Source organism: Danio aesculapii, chromosome 23, assembly GCF_903798145.1.
Source record: "Danio aesculapii chromosome 23, fDanAes4.1, whole genome shotgun sequence".
Lineage (NCBI taxonomy): Eukaryota > Metazoa > Chordata > Actinopteri > Cypriniformes > Danionidae > Danio > Danio aesculapii.
Genome location: NC_079457.1, coordinates 43,615,939 through 43,631,633, shown reverse-complemented (window position 1 = coordinate 43,631,633; position 15,695 = coordinate 43,615,939). Strand labels below are relative to the sequence as shown.

Genomic DNA, 15,695 nt, shown 5'->3' with positions numbered 1-15,695 from the left:
AAGGAAATAAATCAGAAAATAAGTAAGGAAATAAGTAAAAAGATAAATAAGGTAATAAGTAAGGAAGGAAATGAGTAAGTAGGGAAATAAGTAAGTAGGAAATAAGTAAGTAAATAAGTAAGAAAAAAGTAAGCAAATAAGTAAGTAAGCAAGTAAGTACGTAAGGAATGAAGGAAGAAAGGAAGGAAGAAAGGAAAGAAGGAAGGAAGGAAGGAAGGAAGGAAGGAAGGAAAGAAGGAAGGAAGGAAGGAAGGAAGGAAGGAAGGAAGGAAGGAAGGAAGGAAGGAAGGAAGGAAGGAAGGAAGGAAGGAAGGAAGGAAGGAAGGAAGGAAGGAAGGAAGGAACGAATTAACAAAGGAACAAATGAAGGAACGAACGAATGAACAAACAAAGGAACGAACGAACGAACCACAGACCATTTTTCCTAGACTGTAGGAGGAACACATTATACTCAGGAATCCCTCAATATTGTACACAACAGATTTCTGAGATACAGTATTACGTCAGAAAACGGCACATACTGCCGCTTGTCGATTTTAAAAATGATGCAAGCATCTTGTGGGGGAAACAGTGCGTCAGTGTTGACAGATGCTTTAATGTCTCTGAGTGTGAGTGTTTAAGGAGGATGGAGTTACACCTGCTGTCTGGGGAACAGGACATAATGGAGAGAACAGCCCTCCAGTCACTGCCAATACACTGTGTGCCATAACAAGAGCCTTACATAAACACACATCCATTTTTCATGACTCCAGTGACACAAAAGCATGTGCAAACGGTGCTTGTTTCAAGTGTCAGTCTTCTTGTTAAATAATGAATATTGTTGAAGTGGTGTACAGTTGATGTCAAAAGTTTCAAACACCTAGCAGAAAATGCAAAGTGTTAACTATTTTACCAGAAAGCATGTTTGTTTTTTTAAATATGATGCAGTATTTCACCTAAAATAGGTCCACATACTATAAAGTTGACAAGAGAAAATAATCATTGTTTTTTGTTTCCCCATTCAGAAGTTCATATACACTTGATTCTTAATACGGTGTTGCTGTTGTTGTTGTTGTTGTTTTCCTTATTTTTAATGATAGCTGTTAATGCATCGTTTGTCCTCCAGAACAGTTAAACTGCTGCTGTTTTCCAGAACAATCCTTCAGTTTCCACATATTCTTTCATATTTTTGTGTACATTAACTATTTACAAAAATTACTGTAAGTATTTTGATATCCATCTTTTCACAACAGGACTGATATGTGACTAAGCTGATGCTCTAGATCAAGGGTTCTTAATCTCGGTCATGATTTTAGCTCCAACCCCAATTAGACATACCTGGGCGCTAATCAAGTTCTTACTAGGCTTTCTAGAAAAATCCTTGTAGGTGTGTTGAGGCAAGTTGGAGCTAAGATCTGCAAGACACCGGCCTTCCAGGACCCAGATTAAGAACCCTTGACCTGGATGAAGAATAAAAGAATCCATTAAGAGTGGGGAATGTAAAAATTGTTGAACAGAATGAAGATATGTATGTTTCATATTTATTTATTTTTATTAATTTTTTTGGGGGGGTGGGGCTGGGGAATTTGTGGCAGTTCAGGACAAATGTGGCACTCATTAACAACAGTCAACAACTTAGGGGCAAAAATAATTCTGAGAATTCTGGGAAGTATTAAGAAGTTTACATATAAACTTTATATACATATATTACATATATATATAAACTGTACAGGGTCATTTTTATAGATTCAACAATTATTTTCTGTTGTGGACTGCAATATATGTACTGTAAACATCTTTTATGTGAAATAAATCATTCAAGACAGTACTAAAAGAAAAGTTACCACTCATTTTGAGAAATTTGGGTAAACTTTTGAATGAAAGTTATGTGAAACAAGTCAATATGCATCTGAAATATCTCAAAAGCAGTCATTAAACAGAAACTTGCAGCAACAGTATTCCAACTAAAAAGTTTAGGTTCTGAAAACATTCCCTTAATGTTCTCTTTAAGTTATACAATGTTTTTTTCCTTAAACCCTAAAAATGTACAGTTTTTTAGACAATGTAGAAACATTCTTTTTTGTTTTTGTTGCTTATAATAAGATTACCCAAAACATTTTCATCAACCTCATGTTACAGTATATTAATATTTGCAGGATGTTATTTAAAATGTTACATACAACATTTCATCCGTATTATATTAAAGTCTGGATGAACCGGAAGCTGCAACAGTGTTTTATTTATTAAATTTTTTCACATTGTGATGCAGTTCCTAGAAAAATGGAATATTAAATGAGAAAACATGGCTTGTTTTTTTTCTATTGTGAGCTGATCTGGATGTAGTAAAGCAGACGTTTCACTCAGAAAGATCAGAAAAAGGGTTTGGGGAAAGGTATTACAACCTAGCAGACACCTCCTCCTCACCCTTTTCTGTTTATTGTCATTGCGCTGTCAAAACTGACTTTTGGAGGGGCATCGTTAAGTATGTTAACTATGCTTAACTCCTCAGACTGACGTAATCTGAGAATTTAACTGAAAACAAACAGAAAGTGAGTTTTTTTAGATTAAAATTTTAAATTACGAGGGCAAACTTTTATTTAAGGACATGCAAAGATGAATTGTTTACCACAAAATTAGCAATGTGCACTAACAAAATCAAAATGGTTAATGATTTCATGACTTCATGTTCTAAGAATGTTATTCTATTAACATAATGAGAACATTCACAATGAACAACTAACATCCTAAAGATGTTTCAAATGAATTATTCCAATAATGATGTGCTAACATTTACACAACATTTATAGAGTTAGCTGGGACAGAGGATGTAGTGCAGTGAGAGTCTACAGACAGGCAGCTGAATGAACACATTTAGAGCGTCTCTTAGCTCTTCAGGTTTCAGCAGAGTGATTCTCTTAGCTGTAATGTCCACATTTGTTGTTACACAACAGCACAGGTGCAGACAGCCTTATAAACAGCAGTAGCAGCAGCTGTCATGTGAGACTGAGTGCTGATCTGCATCGTATGGGTCACAGTCTGAGGAGGGGAGCAGTAAATCTGATCTCGGGTCTCAGGGCTGAATTCACTAAATAAATGTAAACTACACTCAGTACTGACTAAGAAAGCAGCAAAACTAATATGCTTAAAATGCAGATAATTCTAATCAAGTTGTGGCAGAAAATTGATACATGACTGATTCTAAATTTTACACAGTTTTGTCAAATGATATAAAATACTTTTATATTTTTTTTAATAATGCTGAGCAAAACTGCATTCATTCGATCAATAAAACAACAAAAACAGTCGAATATTATGACAACTTAAAATAACATTTTCAATTTGTATATATTTGAAATGTAATTGATCTCTTTAATGACAATTGATCTCTTGTTCTGCCGTCTTTAGTATGTTGTAGTAGTACAGATTTTTTTACACCTTTGGCAGTTAAATCTATTTGTCAATAATATTTAGATTTAAAAAATAATACAAACAAACAAACAAGCAAAAACATGCACATAAAATAAAAGGTAACACTTTTGTTCAGGTCACAATTTACGGTATTACCAAATTAACTAACAGTACACTGAAAAAAATTAATTAAAGATGATTCCTTGGATTTACTCAATTGTTTTACGTTGAGTGGTTGTAAACAATTTATTTGGGCTGAATTTAAACAAAAAAATTAAGTTGAACATTATTAAATTTAATTTGTTTGTTTAAATTAAGCCCAAATAAATTATTTGCAACAGTTTTGCATGCAACACTTTTTTCAGTGGCTAGCTTAATAAACCCCTAATTAGCTGTTTATTAATAGTTAGTAAGGTAGAAGTTTATATTTAGGGTTTATAGGGTTTATATTTTGAGTAGGATTAAGGATGCAGAATAAGATCATACTTTATAACTACTAATAACAGTTAATATCTTAATAATAAGCAGGTTATAAGCCAGTAGTTCATAGCATGAACTTAGACCTAATCTAAAGTGTTACCAAATAAAAAAGTGTGAAAATTGGAGAAGAAAAAAGTCATTTGGAAAAATTCATTCATTCAGTCATTTTCTTTCGGCTTTGTCTCTATTTCAGAGGTCACCACAGCGGAATGAACCACCAACTGTTCTGGCATATGTTTTACGCAGCAGACGCCCTTTCAGCTGCAACCCAGTACAGGGAAAAACACACACACTCATACACTAAGAAGAATATTCTTAATTAGGTGCTGTGGAAAAAATAAAATGATTTTACATAAACCTTTTACATGTATAAAAAGTATTATAGCATGAATTCAAGTATGTATAGTATTAGAAATTCAAGTAACTATACGTTGTTGTTGTTTTTACAAATTTTTTATTTAACTTTTAGTTTATAAATAAAAAGAATGAATCCATAAAAAGGTAAAATGAAGAAAAAAAACAGTAAAATTTGTGTGAGAAAAGTGGGCATTGCAAAAACAGACAAAACAAAGCCCTGAAAATAGAAACTGTAAAATATCTATCAACCAATTTTCAATAGTAGAAATAAATCCCCAGATAAATCCTTATTTTTGTAAACTCAGTACTGAAGCAAGACAGAGTGTGAAATAAAAAAGCAATGTTATTACAGGGTGCAGTTTTCATAAATTGGCCCCTGCTGCGAATGAGTTATGTGTCATTACAGGCTGTTCTGTGTGAGTACAGGAAGCGCCTAACAGCTGCCCTTCAGAACTAATCAACAGTGTTTGTCTCTTCAAATAACACTAAAATTAATCCAGCTTCTCCAGTCACGTCTTCAGTACAGCCGCCGAATGTGAACGTGACTGTAAATTCAGATGAAGATCAGATGAAGGACAGACAGGTTAGTGTTGGTTTAGTGAGAGGTGGATGAGTGGTCATCGGCCCTCGAGAGGTGAACGCACAGTCTTTGTAATGCAAAATAAAAACCTAATGAAAGTGGATGAGCTGTCTCTTTACAATGACACTCGGTAAACAAATGAAGAATTAAAAATCTAAGGATGACAAGCACCTTTAATCTTTGTCATTTAGGTATGCACTTTATATCATGAACAATAAAACTATAAATACAAAACAACAGTGTATACAACGTTTTCGACTAAAATCTAAATATTTTAACATTATTACTACTATTAGTAGACTTAAAAAAGTTTGTATTAAAAAGTATTAAGTACCAATCTCAGATGAAATTTGGCATAAAATAATACAAGGAATTTTCTCATTATCCATATGCCTCAGACATGCTGTAATACAATTCAAAATTGTTCATGGTTTGCACTGGTCTAAAGTCAGACTCTTTAAGATAAATGCTGACATAGATCCCATGTGCAATAGTTGTAAACAGGCTCCCGCTTCTCTGCTGCACATGTCCAAAGCTTTACATGTACTAAATTCGGTTTTTTGAGACCTGTTCTGAGGCATTTGGGGTGGTAGTAGAGCCATTACCATTTCTTGCATTGTTCTTGGTGGCCCCTGAGAATCCTCTCAACATAAGACAAATTAACATGATAGCCTTTGGTTCTCTTCTGGCTAGAAGACTGGTTTAAATGGAAAGCCTGTATTCCACCAGCACATAATTACTAGATAAGAGAAGTCATGTCACATCTTAAGTTTGAGAAAATAAGGCATACTATAAGAGGGTCTGTTATGACATTTTATAGGGTCTGGCAACCTTTTTAAACTCTTGTGATGGAAATGGACACACACAGCATGACAATAAAAGAAAAAAGGAACTAGGGTAATATTTTCATGTCATGTTTTCATCTTTTATTTTCTCTGTGGATATTGTTCCTAGATCTGGTGTTTTGTTTTTGCTTTTTTGTTTGCTCTGTGTAACGTGAAAAATGAATAAAAAAAACCTTGAACAAAAAAGTTAGGTAAAGGATATTATCATAAACAATTAAGTAAATGTAATAGTTTCAAATTACATTGGTTTTGCGCCTTTTTAAGTAAAAACCAAATTGTTTCTTTCATGGCTTTGCTTTACTCACTTTTTACAATGCAACTATAACAGTGTTTTGGGGGCTTGAAAATGATACTGCTTTAATTTTAGTAGAAACTTTATATGGACTGACATATTTATTAGTTATATGAGCTAAAAATAAATTAAATTAAACCATTTTTTTTAAAATTTCCAAACATTTCCAAATTCCAAACTTATTAAATTTGATGTCTCATTTGATGAAACATTTTATTTTAGTCATTTACATAAAATGACAACAAAAAATACAATATTTAACAACTGGCCTTGATTGCATAAAATATTGCTTCAGATATTTTTGCTGATCCGTGTGAACAGGAATTGTTTTGACATTGTTGTTGTCAGTCGGCAAAATCACTGTTGTGTACACATAACCATCATTTCCACGATGCAGAAAACTAATGCTCACACAATGCTCATCTGCAATTTAAAACGCTCATTTCCAGAGCTGTTCTGAGAGTCATTCACAAGCATTTTACAGTTTCATTCAACCCAGGCTCATTCTGAGAACGTAGTCCCGGGGATGTTTCTGGAGAACGTACGTAGCCGGGGGTACGTACGGCTGCATTTCATTTTTTTAAGCGAACGCTGCGGGGCGGTGTGACGCCGTTCCCTTCGGCGCTCGCCGGCCGGCCAGCCGGCCGCTCGCCTCCGTGTGGAGGGCTTTCCCGCTGCAACCAGTTTGTCCGGTTAGCTCTTCGTGTACTCGAGGCGCAGAGAGGGGCTGACCACGACGACGACCGGGTTCGAGTCCAGGGAAGAGCGGTTCCAGGAATCAGGTAAGAAAACAAAAACAAAATCCAAAAAATGAAGCGAACAAGTTCGTCACAGGGTGAGAATGTGGTCAAAATCCGAAAACGTGGTAAAAACCGGACGAGGGCTTTTCTTTTTCTGGACGGCTTTTGTGAACCGTCGTTGGTTGGGTTTAGGGACGGAGGAGGGTGGGTCAGCCGATTGGCCGGTCGCACGGTCAATCATTCCGTCATGAAGACAGGCAGACAGGCGGAAGGTCGTTCGACAGCGGCCTCTAGCCGGTTTACGCGAGAACGGCGCGGGAAAAAGCGCGCACAGCGGCCTCTCGTGGACTCGCGAAAACAAAAACTGCACAAATACGTACCTCCCGGGACGTATTTCGCGGTCTCCAGAAACGTCCCCGGGACTACGTTCTCAGAATGAGCCTGGGTTGGTTTCATTTCATAAAACTATCATCGTTTCCAGTGTTGGGGGTAACGCATTACAAGTAACGGGAGTTACATAATAATTCTACTTTTCTAAGTAATGAGTAAAGTAACGCATCACTTTGAAAAATGAAGTAATAATATTTGAGCTTTTTTTTTTTTTATGTCACGCGAGTTGCTTTTTTGTTGAATTAATTCGCTTTTAAAAAGTAAAATGCTTAATTAAAATTAAGATGAGAAAATGCATTCATTATTTTGAACACATGGAAGAAAAGGAATTGTACTTGAAAATGGTTTGTATTTCACTAATAAAATAAAGCACAAAAGCAGCAAACACATTGCTTCAATCTTTCATTATCTGCATAAACAGCATGTAGAGCTCTGGCCTCAGGAAATTCTCAGAAGATAACATTATCCTACATTTTTAGTTTTCCATGTGTTTTTTAAGGTAAATAAAGGTGTAGGTTATACAGTGTGTTGTTCATTGTAGAGCTCCTCTAGTTAAAAAAGAAAAACCCCACAAGTTCTGAAAGAGATCAAGCCTCAGCAAAGGTAAGGAAAAGTAACACAAAAGTAACGTAACGCATTACTTACCATAAAAAGTAACTAAGTAATGCAACTAGTTACTTTTTAGGAGAGTAACTAAATATTGTATAGCATTACTTTCCCCAACACTGGTCACATCACATACACAAAAATCCAAACAAATGTCTTCACAATAACACAACAAAATAAAAGTTTGGTTTAACTTGATCTTTTATAATCTTATATCGTGTATATATATATATATATATATATATATATATATATATATATATATATATATAAATGCTACATAAAAGGTCATTATTAGGACTGTAAAATACTGCAATATAAATGATAAAATACTATATTTAATGCACATGCATGACCCTACAAAATAACACCATCATTAAAAACAACATAACATAACATCATAAGAAATTAGTTTATTATTTTATAATAAAGCTATATAATTAATCTGGCAAAAGCAGAAAAGCAAAAGAAAGCAAAGAAAAACAAAAGAAAAACATGTTATTTTCCCCCCAATATCTTTCTACCTTTCAAGTACCAGTGATCAGCACCAGCGGTTGCAAAACAAGCAGCTTTTTCACATGGCTGTTTCTAAACAGGATCCACTTGTCTGGTGTTTTTTTAGTCTGGAGTCAAACCCTACGTCTCAACTCAGCAACCAACGAGAGGCAGAACGAAAAAAGCACTTTAAGATCTGGGACAAAGTCTGCGTCTGTTGTTTATTTTATTAGGCTCCATTAAGAGTTCATGAGGCCAGAGAAAAGGGCTAACATAGAGCAGCTTTATTTAGAAAATGACTCTTGATCTGACATTCTGAGGTCACCTGAAAGCATCATCCACATGCGAAACACATCCAGAATATGGATAACATCCTCTAGAGGTAAAACGAACCAGTTCTGCAACCCCCTCTGGCTGTGTTTCATTCTGAAGGGCTCATCACTATGCCCTAATCTCTTCAAAGGGTTTGCCCTCCAGTAGGACTGAGCAAGTAATCAAAATGATTGAGCAAAGCTGCAATTGTCATGCACATCTTGTCAAAGAAGCATGGCTGTGTGATCAGTAATAAATGTTCGCCACAGGCCAGAGGCTGCTTTTGTGAAAAAATCCAACACCCACAAAGAATAAACCCAGGAAATCCCAGTATAAACTGACGATTTAACTGCATTCATTGATCAGCAACTAATGATCAAACAACTACAGAATCAGCTCACATAGGGAATAAGTTGCAAACACTCGATTGAAGTATGAAGTAAAACATTTTATTATACAGTATGGCGTTTTTATGTGCAGCATTTACTACACGAAACCATGATTCACTGAGATGTTTTATAGCTGTCACTATCATAGAACTATTGTCTCAAAATAATTATTGTTTGATTAAATTTTGAAAACAATTTTGCATAGCTTGTCAGTGAACTATGATTCTGTGTAGTACATGCCGCTCCATCTGAAAGCATGTGCTGGAGGTTTACTTAAACCATTCATTTTCTTTCAGCTTAGTCCTTTTATTCATCAGTGGTCGCCACAGCAGAATGAACAGCCAACTTATACAGCATGTTTTACACAGCGGATGCTCTTCCAGCTGCAACCCAGTACTGGGAAACACCCATACACACACATTCACACACATACACTATGGCCAATTCAGTTTATTCAATTTACCTATAGCGCATGTCTTTGGACTGTGGAGGAAATCGGAGCACACAGACGAAACCTGCACAAACACAAGGAGAACATGCCAACTGGCCCAGCTGGGGCTTGAACCAGCAACCTTCTTGCTGTGAGGCAACAGTGTTAACCACTGAGCCACCATGAAGCCCTTACTAAAACCAGCTTTAATTAAAATAAAAATATATTAATTAATCACTTTGAAATCTATTTCAAAATGAAAGCTATTTGATCATTAAACTAACAGTTACAGAAATGTTTGTTCTACCACAGTTTTATGTAATTTTACTTGTTTATTTTATTTACTTGTTTATTATACTTGTTTATATTACACTTTTAAAAACACTGGAAAATGAACACAGGAATAAAGATGACTGTGCCTTTAATATCTGGGCTGGAAACTTAAGTCACTAATAATGATGTCCCTCAGAACTGATAAGGACAGAGAAGTGTAATTTGGATAAAAGCATCTTCCAAAAAGTAGCTGTAAATGTTACTGCCCTCAATGACAAACGCATTAAGATCTCAAAGCTACATCACACTGTGTTAGACTTGTAAACAGGTGAATTTTCACAAGGTCGTGTACACACCAATCACACACAAGCAAATCTGTTCACTTGTTATATACACCTGGAGCAATTTTTGGTAATGACTTTTAGATTTCACAATCTTCAGGACCAAGAAAATGTCAAATCGCATCCACAGACAATTTACAGAGTGTAATGAGAAACCGGATCGATATGGATAATTTCCTTCTATCAACAAAGTCAGTGAAGCAAGCTCTTAAAAGTACACACTGCCCTTTATTGCACTGCATACATCACCAGTGAAACTCTTTATTATTTTTACAAAATGCTGAACATATCAGAAATGCAAATGATCAACATATTTAAACTTTTTTTTTACGCACCAAAATGTTTATATTTTTTTTATCATGATTTACAAACGACACCTACCAAATGTCACTTAGTGTATCAATAATTTAATTATGAGAGACATATTTTGAACAAGAAGAATTCAATGGCATAAAAGACTCCATATAAAGATCACAATGCAGCCCTAAATATCTAATTAACTGTCTTTTTTTAACTTTTAAAAGTAAAAATTTATGAATTTAAAATGTTCAACTTTGATTTAAGACATTTTAAGGCTTTTGAATGTCAAAGAGTGAATTAAAGGATAGTTTACCCAAAAATGAACATTTACTTACTACTTACTCACTCTGAAATGGTTTCAAACTTTTGTAAGTTTATTTTTCCTTTTGAACAATAAAGTAAATATTTTGAAGAAAGCTGAAAACCTGCAACCATTAACAAAAATACAATGGAAGTCAATTGTTACAGGTTTTAAGCGTTCCTCAAAATATCATTTGTGTTTAACAGAAGAAAGAAACTCAAATAGGTTTGGAACAAGTAACAGTTAAGTAAATGATGATAGATTTTTAAATTTTATTTTAGGTGAACTATCCCTTATGAACAATATTTCATTCAATATTCTTTTTAAAAAAGTTTTAAAAGACTTTCAAAGTCATAAATCCCTTTAAGACTTTGAAAGGCTTTAAGTTTTTTTGGGCAAAGAATGTCACCTAGGCCCAGTTTTTCCAAAGTAATCCAGTGGGATTTTGCATTATGGATTGGATCAAATCTTGGAAATGGGTTTTTCAAAAGTAACAGAGGGATTTTGTTTTAAGATCAGACCATGTAATCCAATCTTACATTTGATTTGGATCAAACCTGCCCTCTGGGTTATTCAAAACTTTGAACTCAGATTGGGATCCATTTGATCAAAAAAAAAAAAAACAAGATTATCCTGATCCCATCAGAAGGGTGGATTCTGTAGTGATTTTTTTAACCAAATAAACCAAATGAAATTTGAAAAGTTGTATTTTTTAAATGAATAATCACAAACCTTGTGGTTACTGATGACATATTAAAAAAATAATATGAACTATATGAAGCATGTCACATCTTATGAGATATGGTAAACTCCCACAACAAAACAATATCAAAGCAGTATTGTATTAGAACAAACTAAAAAATGTTGGTAACATTTTTTTTTGATGGACCATTTGAGTATTAGTAGACTGTCTGCTTGGTATGTTGATGCTGATACTTCAACAGACATTCAACTGACTATAAGAAACTTTGCAAATACATGTCAACTTACACTAACCCCAACCTAACAGTCTACTTATAATCTAATGAGAATTAGTTGGCATGTTTAGATGAATTCAACAAACGGACCAAAATAAAGCGTGACCAAAATGTTAAATGTCTGTTGATTGCAGTGTTTTTATTTCTTTCCATTAAAACAAACAATGGCTGTTTGTGGCCACTGGTATATTGTCTACCTGTTGTTTTTAGCTTAGACACTGTTGGTTCCATTTAAGGCTATGCTAAACAGGATTTGGTAATCCTACAATTTGGCATTTGGATCACAGCGATCCAACCCAATGATCCTTTAAAAAAAAAAACTTTCATGAAAGTAAGATAGATCATTTAATCCTGCAGAGCAAAACATGAAATTTCCAAATCAGGAAAAATCTGATCCAGCATAGGTGGAGCGTGTGTAAGGTTGTGGAAGGCTTAGCCTCCCTCTGGCCAGATACCACGGAGATAGCAGCAAAGAAAAAAAATGCATTAAAAACATGTAACGTGTGTAAGGCGTAATATGAATGTAATTTAATGTTGATGATTAACACAACAATTTAGCTATTGTAAGTTTGTCAATGAAATATCAAGTCCCCCTCCGCACAAAAATGGAACTGTCCAACCCCGCACGTTGCACTGATGAGCGCTGTTTATTATTACTGGAGATTGCAGCAGCTCGGAAAGCCAAATTAAAAGTGCTGGCCAGCAGACTATTCTGATTTGCTGGTCAAGGACATAAGTAATAAAACGAAAAATGAGTGTTAATATAATAATATATACACTGGTTTAACTTGTTTTCAGCATTAACTGAAATTGGTAGTTTCATTAACGTAGTCTAGCCTATAGTGTAGTAATCTTGTTTAGCCAATCGTTTGGAGTTTTACATTTTAAAGGTCAAATATTAATTGCTGAATTACAAGTTCGGTTTTTAATTGGCCTCGTGAAAAAGAGAATGATTTCGTATATTCAGGGCCGGCGAATCCAGAGGTCACCTAGGGCAGAAGAATAGTGAGAGCTGAGTCCTCTCTAATATTAATTATTATTATTATCATTATTATTTTTTTTATTATTATTATTATTAATAGTAAATTAATATTAACAAATATTAGCCTTACTCTGGGGTTTGTTCACCCTCCACCTATGTGATTCAGATTACATTTTTTGGAAAAACTGGGCCCTGAAGACACAATTTACATTTCTACAATGTTCAAGCATTTAAGCACACCTTAATCACTCATGAAAACAAACTCAGTCAGATGTATCCAAACCCAGAAATGCATCTACAGTATTTAAATCCAGATCTTGCAGGACAGGTAAAGTGTCCTCTTCAGCATTCCAGTGATCAAATCAGCCACGCAGGCACAGATAACACCCGTCCTTCACAACACACAAGTGAAATATGGCAGCCTTGCACCTGTTGAGCAGACCAGATCCTTTAACAAGCAGAGGAATCTCCCTCACTGGAGCCGGTAGCCATTCAGACCAACACAACCCCAGCTGAAAATCCTGAATCAACAGATCACTTTAAAAGGGCTTAATCGAATCCTCAGAGTAAACAGCTTGTGATTCTGTTAACCTCTCTGGCCCGCTTCACAGACTCAGAGCTTCACATGTGTGTCTGCTTCAGTCAACCGCGGTGTCTAATTCAATCCAATCTCAATTACCTTCTCTGCTGTAATGGCCTTTAATTACAGGGCTTACTTGCAGGAGAAGCAGTTCACCCGAGCCGCAGTCCTGTCATTCAAAAATACAACCCGGCGATGAAATCAGGTCTGCTCGTATGCGATAACACTGCTTTTACAATGCATTAGCTTTCGAACACACTGTTATCATATCACCCTTCCACAGTGGCTGGTATCCCCAAACATTATTTACAATCACATTTCAAGGCACACAGTAAGGAAAGTGAAATATTATTAGCAAACAGCGTGCGTCTTACCCGCCGTACGCTCCAAAAGTGAAACTCCTCTTTCTCTGCGGCATCTTGGATGGTGGAGAGGAAAACAGAGACAAACTCTAGAGACTCCAGCACTGCCTCAGTCTCCCTGGACTGACTGCCTCTGTCTGTCTGTGTATGTGTGTGCGTGTGTGTGTGTGTGTGTGTGTGTGTGTTTTGGTGTGTAACTGTACACATGCAGCACGCTGTCCTTCTTTCCACTCCCCTAGCTCTCTCTCTCTCTCTCTCTCTCTCTCTCTCTCTCTCTCTCTCTCTCTCTCTCTCTCTCTCTCTCTCTCTCTCTCTCTCTCTCTCTCCCTTACGCCTCCTTGGCAAATAAGGATTGAACAAGGTTGGATATGTCCACTTTCAGTCTCTCTGGTAACTGGCCACTACTTGTCATTCATATATACTGTTATTGCTACTCTAAACAGGCAGAACTGGAGCAGAATTGAATGTGCTCATAATGGACTCTAATGACTACCTGAAACCTCATTGTTTTCTAATGATGGCATTTCATTAGAGGTCTAATAAAGTACTAATAATATTGCCATAGCAGTCCCAATGGAATGGGGGTGGGGGAGAGGGTCCCTGTTTTATATTAAAATGAGAATGAAATACAAAATAGGGAAATAAAGATCCCAGAACAGCAACATGTTGGCAAATGCCATGGGTTTTCACCTTTAATGGATAGGACAGTAAAGTATTGAAAGGAAAGCATGGGGAGCAGAGAGAGGGGAAGGATCGGCATAGAACCACGAGGCGGGAATCAAACTTGGGTCGCCGTGAGCACCGGAGTGCATGTGTCGACGCACTAACCACTACACCACTGCCGCCGACTGCTACTTGATATTTTAAATGAATTGTTATATAACCTAACAGTTTTATATCTATTTATTTGTTTAAAACAGGGGTGCCAAAACTTTTTTTTGTATGAAGGGCCAAAAACCAAATATTGAGAGCCGTGGGCCTAATGTAAATATATCAAACTATATTACATTTAAGTTGTCATAGGTAATTTCCTAATTTTTTTAATATTTTAAAACATAAAATAAATAGAAAACATTACTTTAAATTGCATAAATTAATGCATTATAGCTTTTTAATGATAACATATTGCAATAAAACATAAACAATCACATTTATAACACAGTGGTGGAGTATGCTGAATACACTAGTCAAACAGAATCGGCCTTTGACTTAAATTGCTCACTAAAGTCTCTGCAACTGTCGAGTGACAGTTTGTACATTTAAACAAAATCAGATTCATTTACACCACTTAATTTTATTTAGTTTTTAACAATAAAACAAACAAAGGGTTACATTACATTTTAAATGACAATCTTGAAACCATTATTCTCCCTATGTTCTTAGATGGTATGGCGGGCCAAATGGGCCAACTATGGGCCAACTTTGGCACGCGGGCCCTAGTTTGGGCATCTTTGGTTTAAATGAATAGTATTTTATATAATACTTTGCTTACAAAAAATAAATAAATAAATAAATTGTTTCAACTCAAATTTGTATGGACAAAATAGACAAAATGTTTAGTTATAAATTTTACCATATAAAAAAGTAATATAAAATATAAATATTTAACTCAGTATTTCCAAAGAATAATTTTCTTTTTATGGCCTTATATTGAGCAGGTCTAACAGAACAAAAATGTTGAATTGTGGGAGACAATATCTAAATTATGAGTAGGCCCACACACAATCTGTGCACGCATCTGCAGATTTACGCAGTTTTTTAGCCCATCATTGAGTCTATTTGTTTACTTGTGTAAGTGTGTGTAAATTTATATTTATTTGGTTATTAAACTAGTTTCAGTAATATTGTTGAATAAAATGTTCATATGATTTATTTACAATACAGTTTGTAAAGTAATATTTTCTGTCTTTTAGTAAATATATAAGATACATGCTTTGTTTACCAATAAAGTGGATCTAATTGGATTTGCATTGTAAACATTAAATGCATGTTTAAAAGGTATTATTTTTTATTTTATATATTACGTTTTTAGTTACGATACTCCTAAAATCATTCCGCATAAATCTGCAAATTTTTTATTAATAGCAAAAGAATAATAGCAATAAATGTCCGCAGATTTTGTCTGGCCCTAATTATGAGTTAAAAAGAAATATAACATATAAAACATTTCGTTTATTCCATGGAGGAAACTAAATGATCTAAAAACAAATAAAGCTAGATTTTATAGGCTATTTACATTTTATTTGATTAATTATTCTTATTCTTATTATTTTTCT

General features: G+C 35.0%; 1 protein-coding gene across 3 annotated transcripts in view; it reads right to left on the bottom strand.

Moving 5' to 3' along the window:
• Positions 1-13,553, bottom strand: part of rap1gapa (RAP1 GTPase activating protein a) — a 137,488-nt gene extending 123,935 nt beyond the window's left edge. For all 3 annotated transcript variants that reach the window (XM_056448673.1, XM_056448675.1, XM_056448674.1), the window contains exon 1: positions 13,432-13,553. In XM_056448673.1, coding sequence (XP_056304648.1) covers positions 13,432-13,475 — 44 coding nt within the window. In that variant the 5' untranslated portion in view covers positions 13,476-13,553. The remainder of the gene's footprint in view (positions 1-13,431) is intronic.
• Positions 13,554-15,695: the final 2,142 nt, after the last annotated feature.